The sequence below is a fragment of the Haliaeetus albicilla genome, chromosome 1 (assembly GCF_947461875.1).
Source record: "Haliaeetus albicilla chromosome 1, bHalAlb1.1, whole genome shotgun sequence".
Taxonomy (NCBI): domain Eukaryota; kingdom Metazoa; phylum Chordata; class Aves; order Accipitriformes; family Accipitridae; genus Haliaeetus; species Haliaeetus albicilla.
Window position 1 is genome coordinate 85,093,907 of NC_091483.1, and position 12,898 is coordinate 85,106,804.

At 51.7% G+C, this 12,898-nt stretch overlaps 1 protein-coding gene across 16 annotated transcripts in view; it reads right to left on the reverse strand.

The window, feature by feature from the left end:
- The window catches only part of DCTN1 (dynactin subunit 1), an 85,403-nt gene that overhangs the window by 25,873 nt on the left and 46,632 nt on the right, over positions 1-12,898 (reverse strand). For 7 of the 16 annotated variants that reach the window (XM_069797838.1, XM_069797846.1, XM_069797830.1 and 4 more), the window contains 2 exons: positions 7,660-7,677; positions 3,106-3,126 (listed from right to left, as the gene is read on the reverse strand). The exons of 4 other annotated variants lie outside the window; for them this stretch is intronic. In XM_069797838.1, the coding sequence (XP_069653939.1) occupies positions 3,106-3,126; positions 7,660-7,677 (39 nt within the window). Of the gene's footprint in view, positions 1-3,105; positions 3,127-3,831; positions 3,865-7,659; positions 7,678-12,898 lie in introns of those variants that run through there. 5 more of the 16 variants (XM_069797778.1, XM_069797786.1, XM_069797752.1 and 2 more) reach the window with 3 other exon arrangements.

The window sequence follows — 12,898 nt, forward strand, 5'->3', positions numbered from 1 at the left end:
CCCCAGCAGCGCCAACACTGCAATCTTGCACTGCTCTGGGAGGAGTCTGGCTCGGCCAAAATTCACAGATAATCAGTTGTTGAAGGGAAAGGTAAAATTTTATTACACCACTGACAGTTAAAAAACCAAAATGGATCTTTTTCTGAGCACACAAGCCCTGCTTCAGGCCTGAGACAGGACAAGTCCCTCTCCCTCCTGCAGTAGCAGTGACAACAAAAGATTGCCTCTCCCTACAAACTGTGCTGCATTTATTTTCTTGTACTACCATATCTACCTACACTGCTGCTGCAGGTACAGACCTATCTCCTTGCTCTTCATGGCAAGACCAGCTTGCACCCCGAAGTCCTGGGACATGAGGGCAGACCCTGCCTATCAAGTGAGCATGTCGGAGGGGATCAGAGCAGGGACTAACGAGGGTCCTCGGTAGTGTTTGCAGAGGTTTTGGTGTTCCAGCTCCAGAGGATGAGACGGCAAAACCCCAAAGCACACCAAGACGGGAGTGGGGGAGGTTTCACCCCTGTCCATCCTCCACATCTGGGAACATGACAGGACACATCCGCTGCTCGACTTTTGCAGGAGCCTGAGTCAGGTGCTGCTGTGCCCACATGTGCCAGCACCACCAGCAGCTTGTTAGGGACGCACTGCAGCAGGCACCCGAGTCTGCACCCTCTCTCTGCAACTACACCAGCTGGGGGGAAGAAGCACCGAATTTTAGGGGAACAGAAGGAGAAAATGAAAGAGTTCACCAGAGTCCAGGGAAAACCAGTGGAGCTTGGAGGAACCAGAGCAGCAGAGAGCTGCTTCATCAGTGCTTATGAGGCTGTTAATTGCTGGCTGGGAACCCAGCAGTGAAGCTGGCCACGTAACCCAGGTGACCAAGGGAAGCCGATGTCTGAAGGAAAGCACCAGGTCCATTAGAAACCTCTGCTCTTTTCCTCACGGACCTGTATTTCTGGGGCACTAACCTCTGTGCCATCTAACGCTGTGTAAATTAATTTCTGGACTTCTTATTTTACTCCTCAAGACTGGCTTTTTGGTGCATTGCAGTTTCCCAAGGCACATGGCTCACCCCAGGCTGGCCAGGCACATGCAAGGACACAGCCAGGACATGCGCAGCATCTACCCCTCTGCACCCGCCTGCTAAAGTGGCAGCAGGACGTAGAAACCAGGCGCTCACTTGCCATGCTGTAGTCGGATCTTCTGCCGACTCCTAGCTTATTCTAGGCAAATCTGAGCTAACTCAACTGCGATAGGTAAAATGCCCTGTGGACAGGCAGGCAGGTCAGCCCTCCTGTCCCAGGTGTGATCCCGGGCTCTCCCAGGGATGGTGCGAGCCCCTGCCTGGGAACAGTCTCCATGGCACCAAGCCACACACACGCTACCTCCAAGAAATACACTACTCAAAACAAGGACGTGGTTCTTGTTCCTGCTGCTTTAGGGATTAAAAACCCTTCACAGAGTGAGCTTTCAGCTTCTGTGGGGACAGAGCAGCATCGCCAGGGATACACCTGGTAGCGTTCCACCGCTCATCGCATCTGAAGAGCTGGAAACCTTCGGAGATGCACAACTTGGCTTTGGCAGCTGGGGTCAGGGAAGGTCCAAGGGATGTACCTTCTTCCAGAAAGGGCCAAAATGCAGCACGGCATCCCCTAGAGCCCTCTGCACAGCTACTGGACAGCCTTCACTAATGCTTCCTGTTGAAAATCCATTCCCAGGAGCCCAGGAAGGTCCAAGCTGCCAGAGAAAGCAGCCTGCCAACTGACCCTATCTGATGTGGACACATCCATGAGCCCAATCAGAATAGGATGCAATGGCTTGAGAGGGGCCCACAATGCTGCAGAGTGCCAGAGCAGCTGGTCAACATGGGCAACAGCTCTGATCTCAACACGCATGCAGGAGTGTCTTCAACTCCATCTAATTCCTGCCCAGCATAGATGAGGGGCTAAAGGAGGAGGAGGTCACATAGGACATCCACTCATAGCTTCTCTCCAGCAGAGGTTGCAGAGAACAAGAACACCATTCAAATCGAGGGCAATGGTACATGATCCACTGAGAGCTTTCCAGGACTTGCCCTGGTAAAGGGTAAACTCCCAGCTGGGCCTGGAAACTGGCTTAAACTCCACACCAGCACACAAAAGCTGCTTACCTTGAGCTCACTTCTCTGCCTCACTGCAAATGCATCACATGGACTCACAGCAGAATCCTTGCTGTGTCTCAAGCGTTTGGGGAGGAGACATTTTAGAGGAAAATTTCACCTACAGAAGGAGTGGCGGACTCTCCTCCTCACACTGCACTCATATACTTCTGTCACACTTTCTTCTTCCCCATGAGGTCCTACCTCAGCCTGGGCTCTGGCCCTACAGTGCCAAAATGACAGTTAACAATATTATTTTTTGGAGGGGAAAACTAGATGCTTGGCAGCTGGGATCCCAGCTGCCCTGGGACTGAGTGAATCCATCACTGCCCTGGTTTGAGTTTCTTGTACAAGCCCGTGAAAATAAAGCCCTCCCTGCAATGCACCCCCCTTCACAGAAGAGAAAAAAATTGTTCACCATTTACAAACCGTAACTTGGCTATGATAGAGTTCTTTGAGGATTCATCTCCCTTGTTTGCTCTCCTTCAACCATGTCCCCCTTCGCAAGGCAAGTCCTGCTGGCTAGGGGCAGAACTCAAAACGTGAGTGATTCTCTGTGCTGGAATTAATCCAGTCCTAGCTGACACTTCTTGGCTCTCGCCTCTCCTCCAACAGATAACCTCAAGATCCCACTGAAAAGTAACCCACATAAGCTGGGAAACGGCAGTCAGTGAGAAGCAAGTAGTAACATTAACAGACACACCAAGCAGCATGCTCTGGGCATTACTACGCTGCTTTTATGCTCCACTCCATTAGATGAGCTCTGGCCAAGAGCACAAAGCTCTTCTATAGCCATCTTGCCCAGGCAGGTTGTCCCCAGTGATTTAGACACGCTCCAGAGGAGCACATGGCTCCCGCAAGCTCCTCCACAAGATGGAAGGACAAGAGCAAGCGCACGTTGTGGTTAGCACTCAGCAAGTTGGTATTTAACACAGAGGGGATGCTCAGTGCCCCTGACCGCAGCTGCTCACCTTGGGCCGCCGGGCGGTGGTCTGGAGGGCAACAGGAGTGGAAGGCAGAGGAGGAGAGACATTCATACAGGGACAGACAGGAGCAGAGATACAGACCAGCAGCGCAGCAGCAGATGCAGCAGAGAACAAGGTAAAGGAAACAAAAGACATCACAGCAATTAGTGTGCATGGCATCAGGTGTACAAGCTCATTAACCCACGCTCCCAGGGCAGCTCCAGGTGGAACCCTGCTAGCAGAGCTCCCGTGGACACAGAGACACAGAGCCCAGCAGCAGCACAGCCTCCCGGTCAGGTTCTCTTGCCTAGACCAGAGATCGCTCATCGAGCTCCAGCCCCGCTTCTCTCGCTTTAGCAAGGTGCAGGACCACAGAGCTGGGGAGAAGGCCGACTGCCTGGGTTCACCAGGGTCTGCTGACAAGGAGTGGGTTTAACTCAACGCACCCTTCCGAGAGGCCACTTCAGTGTGAGATTGAAGGGGTTTTGGTTTTAAATTTTTTTTTTCTCCCTCCCCTCACCCCTTTGGTTTTCTGAAGGCACCAGAGCATCACCAAACCAGCTGCCCACAGAGATGCTGGAGCCCCCGGGCTCTATTTCTCTTTAGTCATAAAACTCGCAGGGACAACACGGAGCTTCTTCTCAAACACTTCCATATTTTCGTTTCATTTCTGGAAGTAAATGCATCCATCTACTTCAAGGCAGGACCCTCCACCCCCCCAAATACACCCACCGTTTGCTCATGCAGCATAGCAGTAACATAACCATCACCAAGTCGGTGCTCTTGGGTCGAAGGCTGGGGAGGCCACACCACCCATCTCAGCACATCCTTGCTGTGCACTTACACATCAGTTAACAAATATTTTTCCTGTTAACAAATAATCCAACCATAACTGATATAACAACAGGTAACAGTGAAGCTGGCAGCACTCTTCTGCTGGCCGGCAGTGGGGAAAGCTGGACGGGCAGCGCTCTGGGTGCAGGCAGGGAGCCCTCAGGTGCTGGAAGCCATCGGACCGGGCAGAGGGAACTGCTGGGAGGGGCATCTGCTTTCCAGCTGCAGCTTTAAAACACTGGAGCGTGTTTTAAAGCTTTTCACATTCTGCTTCATTTTTTATTCTATTACCTAATCCACAGCTTAAAGTAACCAAGAACAGAAAAGATCAATAAAAACACTGCCATGTGATCCTACCCAAGGATGCAGTCATGAGCGAAACATTTGGTCGTACCAAGCCCACCAGCAAACGCTCAGCCCCTGCACCCCAGCGGCAGACCCATCCCAGACCAGCGCAACATCACACCCACCACCACAGCTTCCCTCTGATATTCAGAAGCAATGGTCATATTCCCCCTCAAGGCCTTGATAAACTAGCCAAGAGACCTTATAGCTACTTTTTTTTTTTTTAATATAGATTAGAACTGGATGGGTTATCACTTCTAAATAGCCGATTACCTATTGCATTACTTAGGCTAAATCCTATTTTGCTCACTTCCAGCCTTTTCTAAAAGGCTGCACTCAACAGGACGCTCATTTCAATACTGAGGGAAGATACCCATCTTCCATAACATTTTCTGCTTGGCAAAATTTGCCAGGAAAATGTAATGACAACAGTAAAAGCTTAAAACCCTCAGATAAATGCAGGGCTGATTTAGGAGCAGTGGTATAAGCTCTTCAGGAGTACTCCAACATCTTTGAAGAGTCCTGCTAAATAAAGATTACATTGAGTGGCACCAAAAATCTGAAAAACGCTCTGAAAAACCCCCTCCTTCGGGGACTCTGCAAGCCACATGCAGGGAGATGCTTCCACTCCTTGCCAAGCACGTGCCTCCCAACGCAGCACGTTGTGGGGGAACTCAAGAGAGCCCCCACCACTGGCCACAGTGCTCCCTGCCATCCTGCTGCCTGCTCTGCGCAGTCAGCACTGAAAGCACCCTGGTGCGTGGCAGACACAAGCAGCCAGGGTCTGGGGTGTTTCACATCGACAACCAAGTCTCTGCATTCAAAATACAGCTTAGTGCTGCCTGCCGCAGCAGCCGGACATCGGGGGAAATACTCAACAAGCAACCACTGAACCTCTCCCTAGCTGGGTGATGGGGTGGGGAGACGCCGAGCATCTTCCCCTACTCGAACCACCCCAAACCCTTCAAAAAGGGAGAAACCTCTAACCCTTCTCTAAAAGCTAGCCACACTAAATGACAGAGATTAATCCTGGTTTCACGCCTCCTCTGGTGTAAGGCCATTTTGGTCCCCCTCCATGTAACACCACGTGAAGACTATAAAAAGCTGAAGTGTCAGCTCTGAGATCCCCGGGTGAGCGGCTCCTTGGCGAGGGGCTCTGCTGCTCTCTGGCAGGACCGGAGGGTGACCGGGCTCCCTGCCACCCCAGCCGTCCTCCTCTCCATCCGGCTGTCACACAGCATGCCTCGTGTCAGCAATTCACCTGCTGTGCTCCAGGGAACACTCGCAAGTGTCTGGCAGAAAGGCAGCTGGACTGGGACACTGGCTTCTCCCCCTTCTAGCCGTTAGGGTATGGCATCCAGCTGGCGAAGAGACGGCGTGCAGGAGGGAGGCAGCAGGACTCCATCAGCAAAGCTCTTCACAGCTATGGGAGCATCCAGGAGCCCTGCTCGGGAGCTGGGAGCAGATGCTCAAACCTCCACCAGGCTCCAGACTATGTAGTAGCTTAATACAAAAACTTTGGGCCCTCCTGGATCCTGGGATGCTCTGCACCACGCAGCTGTGGCTATTAATATTTCATTTGGCGGTTCTGAACTCTGCTGCATAATGTTGCTGCATAAATATTTGATGACATTACACAACCTTTGTTCCCTTGGCAGGTCCTGCACTCAGGAGCAAGGAGAGCATCTGGGGCTCGGAACAGATGCACTCAGACATGAACTTCACTTCTAGCAGCAAGAACTCTGGCAAAACTCCTCCTGGCTACCAACAACTGACTGCGGTGGGGCTGGCATTGCCCGTCTCGAATGTGGGGCTGCAGACTGCAGGTCCCTCCTAACTCAGTTCTGTTCCGAGTGCAGGAGTCTTGACCCGGACCCAGCCGGGAGCACTGAATGTTGGCACTGCCATGACTACGAATGAGCACACTTGTATTTAGCATCACCTTGCACCAGGCAGGACTGATACTATATCGCTAAACACTTCTGCTGGACAAAGTTTGAGGGCTTCGCATGCAGAAAAGCAGAACTTCTCAGACTGCAGCTGCTGCTGTAGAGATTTCCACACAGTTTCCACAAGGGTTTCCAGCAGCGGGTGGAGGGGGCCGGTGTGCACCCCCTGAGGAGGGCTGGCAGCTGCTGGAGTTGATGCCCAGGCATTAACTGAGCAAAGGCCAGCACCGCCCACCAGAGCCTCACCGTCAAGGAACTCAGCCTCTTGGAGGAACCAAGCCTTCTCCAGACAAAACTTGTTGGCAGTAACGCTGTCTCTACCCCCCAGCACTCCACCAGCAGAAGGACAAGCTCCCTCGGGGTGTTTTTCCCACAGTGATGTTACCTGCGTTATTGCTGGGTATACACTACAAGAAATTTTGCATTTTTAAACAACCGGCAACACCTTGTGCATGCACTCTCTTACAGGCATGATCATGTACAGAGACAGCATGTGCAAGGGGAAGAAACAACAGGAAAAGCAGGATTAAATCAAGTGGCGGTCAGATTTGCAAAGCTCCCTGCTAGACAGAGTGCTGAGCACTGGGCTGGCCCCACCGCTCCACCCTTCTGCCGGAGGCAGAGGAAAATCAGCGTTCGTAAAACTTTTCATTTGGAAGTGGATTAAACAGGAGCTCTTAAAGTAATCACCACGTAACAAAGTATTTCACTGTATTTGGTGAGCTCAAGGAACCACAGGCATAAATCAAGAGCATTTACTGTAATGTTAGTAAAACGGCAAAGTCTTCTCGCTGACACAGCATGGCCAGTGAAGTTGCACATTTGTGCCTTTGGTTATTTTTATTTTCACTTCTTTAAGATCAGCCAAAAATTCTCAGGATTTCTCTTTAAGCTGAACAATGATATCCTGGTTATGCTAAAAATAAACATATAGGACACTACCAGAGCACAAACCAGAGTCCGTGCTGTAACCTGCAAACGCCAGCTTGACAGGGAATCCAGATACGACAAGCCTTTGGAAATGTTAAAAGCAGAACCCAACAGCATGGCTAGCATCACTAAGGCAGGAAAAACGTTATTATTAACATGCAACTTCCACAAGCCAAGCACCCTCTGGCAGCCGGGAAGCCACTGGAGCCCGTGCTCCAGCCGAGCTGCAGAGATGCTGCATGCAACACAGGCACAGACAGGTGAAATGGAGAAATGACTTGAACGGAAACTTGAAAGGAAAAGCCAGACATTAAATGATGCTGCTTTCTCATTCAGCAACCTCCCCCCACCCTGCCTGTCCACAGGCACCTGAAACCGGGTCAAACTCACAATTAAAGCTCAGCAGCATTAACATACAAAAAAGGAAAAAAAACAGAGCAAAACAAGGTACGTTCAGAAGCAGCGTTAGCAATGACGGTGTGGATACAGCAGCAGATTGTACCTTCCGTGTTGCCGGGGCCTGCCTCATCATTGCAGAAAAGACAGACGGAGAGAGAGAGAGAGAGAAAGGGAAACAGGGAGGCAGAGAGAGACTGTTAGCACACTCGGTCACAACAATGCGGCTCTCGGCGGCTCTGTCTCGGGAGCACGGGCTGCCCGGCAGCGCTTGCAAATGGCTGCAGCTTCCCTCTATCCGCTCGCCATCTGCCCCGATAATCCAGCAAATGCCTCTCCCGAAGCGCCGGCTGCTACGGACGTGGCTGCTCAGCGGGGCTGCGATGCGCCGAGGCCGTGGGGGCCCATGCCAGCCACCGGAGCCACGGCCGCTTGTCCTCTCTCTGCCGGTGTCTCCAACCACCGCCCCGGCGGCTCATTACATCACCGCCGGTGGGTCTCTCCTCCCCGCGCCGTGCGCCGGGGATGCTGCACCGAGCCGGTGGTGGCAGGCGATGCTCCTCTCGGGCGAGGGGTCCTCAGTAGCTTAGCAACACCCCGGCTCGGCCACCTTGCCGGTGGGTCCGGCCAGCTCCGTCCCTCCGCTCGCCATCCACGCGTGCACAGGATGCCCTCCAACCTCTCCTGCCCACAGCCCAGCCCGCCCCATGCCTACGCGCCGTCGTGGCCACGCCGGCCCAAGGGGCGGCTGGGACCTCGTGAGCGAATCCCCTGAGCCCGGACAGACGGACAGAGCTAAGCCCAGACAGACGGACAGATGTCTGCGCGGAGCCACGTCCATCTTGCGATGCTGCTGTTCACCACCCAGCCCGACTCCCACCCTCGCAGCCGCCCAGCTCAGCCCCAGCCACGCGCCTCCTGCCAACAAGGGGATTTTTTTCCGAGGAGCTCAATGCACCCCTGCCCAGCCAAGGATGCCGGCAAAACCCCCACAGCAGGACCGGCCTCGGAGAACCCCTGCCCTAAAAAAAGCCCCCGCCAGCGAGTACTAGCACCCAGCGTGGCATCCGGAACGTCAGCCAGACGGCTGTGTCTGAGTCTTATGACACTGCCGAGCTCAAACCCTGAATTTCTGCTTGGCATCCTTGTTGTCCCTGGACCAGCGCCCCATCAGAACTGCAACACGGGGGTCTAAATTCCAAAGCAACCAGTAACACTCAGAGCAAGATCTCACTGCAAACTCTTTACAAATCTCAATGCCCTGACCCCACTGCACACTAGAGATCCCAGCCCTTTGGATATCAATTCCTTTTACATACACACACATCTTTTATTCTGTGTATTGTATTATATGTGTGTGAACACGGACCTTCTCTTCCAATATTGACAACTCCCATTCCAATTCCATTATTTTCTAGTACTTCCACACTAAGGCAGCAGGAAGGAAGGGAGCTCAGGCTGACCCAGGCTCACACAGAGCAGCAACTATCCTTCTTAAATAGTATGTGCATATACAAACCTCTACACACAAAGCGTATTTTTAGCACCAGTAGTTATGGACACTCAGTACAATGCTTGCAATCTCTTGGAAAGAGTCCTTAAAGGCAATTTTCACCGGCAGGTTAAAATTTCCTGGAGCCTTGAGGCAGTCCCACAGTTTGCCATGCCACAGACAGTCTGCACCCAACTGCAAGAGCCATTATCTGCAGTGAGTTTTGATTTCTGAATTAGGAAAATGAACATCTGTTGTGCCTTGCACAGATGTTCTCCCTGGACTGAGGTTTTGAAAGTTGAGAGCATTAAAATATGTATATAGATATACATATCTAGGGGGTGTGTGTAAATATATATTCTAAAAATCAAACCCTGTGTTTTTACAAGACTCTTAAAAGTCTTCTAACCCAACAAAAGCCATCCCCTCCCAGTGCCCATTAACTTAATTTTCTCCAGAGACAGAGGAGGGCAAGTTTCAGACTAAAAATTAGCATTTGGGACAGAACAGAGAAGCTGGAGTCAATCAGAAGGAGCTAAGGAAGAAAACTGCCAACCCTAAGACAACTGTGCGTGTGCGCCAGGTGCCCTAGTGTTTCTGTGGGATGGGGAACCAGAGCTGAGCAGACCCAAATGGACCCACGCTGCTCCAGGGAGGTGTTGGGAGCAGGGGGAACCATGTCTGCCCCTTCTCCTCAGCCTCGCTGCTGTGCCCATCCAAGGCGGACAGCCAGCCATGTCCCCCGCTGCTGCAGGAACCCCCCAGGAACACCCCACGGCTGCAGCTCCCATGGACACCAGCCCACGGCACAGACGGTACCTCCTGCACAAGGCGTCCCCGGGCGCAGGGACCTGCTGCACCTCCAACTCCAGCAGCACCCAGTCAAGGAGGGAAGGTGGCGGCCGCTGCACCCAGCACCTGGAGGAACAGCATCACCTAATTTAACCATCACAGCAGCAAAGCAGAGCCCTTGCGGTTCCTCTCAGCCCTATGTTCCTGTTACACTGTAGGAAGCCTCCAGGATGATTCCACAAGAGCTTAAAAACACTTACCCTGCCCAAGGTAGCAAAATAAAGGCTAAGTAAAGGTTCAATTGCTTTGTAATTACATCCAAGGGGCAGACACAAGCAAAGGGAAAAGCTAAAGGGCAATTTGGCATATTAACCACAGGTAATAACTGACCAGGAGTAAACACGGTGGGAATTAGGAGATTTCTTAACAGCAGAGCGAGTGGAGACAGCCTCCCAAGAGCAGCCGTGGGGACAGGAGACCCCGGGTTCAGGCACTCGCTGACAAGAGGGGCTGCCGCACGAGGGTCCAAGTGCCACAGCCACATCCCGATCACAAAGCAAGCGGAGAGGTTTGGGGAGTGGGGACAGGGGCCAAGCAGACCAAGGCTCCCCTCCAATTTTTCTGCCCTTTCCTTCCAGCCAAAGTTCAAAACTCAGATACACCTTTTAAGAGACTCAAGGGACACTTCAGATAGCCCAAAATTCAGTAATTAATTACATACATGGAATTTCCTACCCTATGAGGCTCATACTTGAACCATGCAGATCGGGGTTTTATTCTGTTTGATATACTTAAAAACTCTCACAGTATTTTTGCTCTGAAAGTGATTTCAATACTTGTCAGGAAAGACAGCATGTCCAAACTCTACGGTGACGCTTTCCAAAATCTGCCCTCTGGGGTCCTCCAGTCTCATAGTAAGTGGGCTGCAATCGTGCTACAGAAATACTGACTGGTACGGACTTTAACTGAAAGCCTGCACAAATTTCATGCCAGTTCACAAAAAACCCACCCTAGGAGTTGAGTGTCATCTATTTGCTTGAAATATCTCCATCACTGCTGCTCCAAACTGCTGTGAAGACCAAGGCGACCGTCTGCAGCAGCAGTGCAAATGCTGCACAGCCAGGAGCTGAATCACACACACATCTGCCCATATCCTCATTTTATTATCGGAATCCAAAGTCCTTGGGGTAACTGAAAAGCACTTAGCGCACTGGGTTCAGGTTACAGACTCCAATCAATCGCCTAAAAAGGACGGCGGAGTCCGGGTTTCATTACACATTAAAACTGAGTAGCACTGGCTGGAGACAAGCTGCACACTGACCCCCCAGGCCCTCCAGCACAGCCCAAAAGCCTTTGGCCCTGATGGGACAGATCACTGCCAGCTGCTCCAGTTAATGGGGGGAAAGCTGTCGTCTTGCTGGATTTTACCTGGCTGAAAGAAAGCGTGAGAATTCCCTGTGTTGAAAAGCCGTTGGGGTGTCGAAATGCCGTTGGGCCTGGACGGCACCTTTACCCCGTGGCCAGATGCAGTCTCGTTTTGTTCATCTCCATCACGGGGAAATGTTGCCTGAGGCCCAAAAGGAAAATAAATGGTGCAAGGCTTCAGTAAATGCGGTACAGAAACACTGGTCATGGTGGGGGCCCACTCCACCTCCGTGCTAGTTACAACCAGCAACTCCCACGCCAGTGTGGGGTTAGTCAGTCTGGGTCTTTAGTTCCTCTAAAACTCTCCAAGTCCTGGTTTTTGTTTTGGTTTGGTTTTAACCCGTGAAGTTCTTCCAGAGCCTTAAGTATCATTTAACTGGCAGCTCAAGCAGCACGTGGTTGGGTGCCAAACACAGAACAAAGGTGCAGCTTGTGAGATTTTCGCACAGGATAAAAGATTATGCCGCTGGATTAAGTCATAGAGCAAACGTGGATATCCCACAAAAAGAGTGAGAAAGACAATTAATGTAGGAAGCAAGGCATGTCATTTTATTCTAATACTTCAAGCACTTTCTCTGCCAGCAGCTAAGATTGATCACTGGTAATTTCAGTGATGCATCCACTCTTGATCTACAGCCTGACGTCAGACCCTCTAGAATTACTGACCCTGGGACCCAACCTGCCCACAGTTTATAGTCAAGATCTTCTATAACACATGTGGTCTGTTGTACCTGCGGGTGACTCCTCCATTCAGGATGAAGGCTGCTGTCCTCCCTCTCTCGTGCAGTTTAGATGTGGCCGTCCGGCTACCAGAAGGCTGCCAGAGCCTCCGCCACACTCCTCACTCAAAGGCACCGGTGAAGGAGGCAGGACTTGAGCGGTGCTCAGCAGGGGAGAGGGGATGACCCCAGCAGACCCCTGCAGATGACACAGCTGGGCAGGGGGTGAGGGTCCTTCCGTCTCACTCGCTGCTGCAGAGCATCCTGAGGGAGGGTGAATGGCTGCACTGGCCGTTCAGAAGGGAGCACACACAAGCTTTGGTCCCTGTGCAAGGTACTTCTTCCCCACCAATTTATATCCCCAAAGCACAGGTGGGCTTTCACCAGGCTCCAAGCAGTTAAAACTGTATCTCTTCAATCAGCATCAAGAATTTTGGGGTATCTGGCAAGCCTGGAAGCATCCTTCTTGGCATTTCCCCTCTCAGCAACACCTCTCATAGCGCAGAGAGGATCACGGATTAAAGGCTGGGCTGTGTTGTTGGTACATAGATCTCCTGGCTTGTGCTGAAGAACCAGAGTCAGGTCAGCAACCTCCCAACCCCTTCTGCAGAAGATGGCTGTCAAAAAACCTGCCTAACATTCACCCCAGATCCTGGTAACAGCAAACCCCTCCACATTGAGGCCTCTTACCCAACCACCGCTATGTCAGACATGAGGTTTTCCTGGGGAACCAGGAGAGAGTGATGGGTCACTCTGTGAAGAGACATGCTTTCTCTGTACCGGAGCAGGGACAAACATACCTTCTACTGTTTTAATTGCACAGCAAATACGTGCAAACTTCACAAAATACATTAGGGTGCAAAAAGCAGGTGACGGTTGTATTCTAGATGTATTGTAGACCTAAGTTTATACAAAGG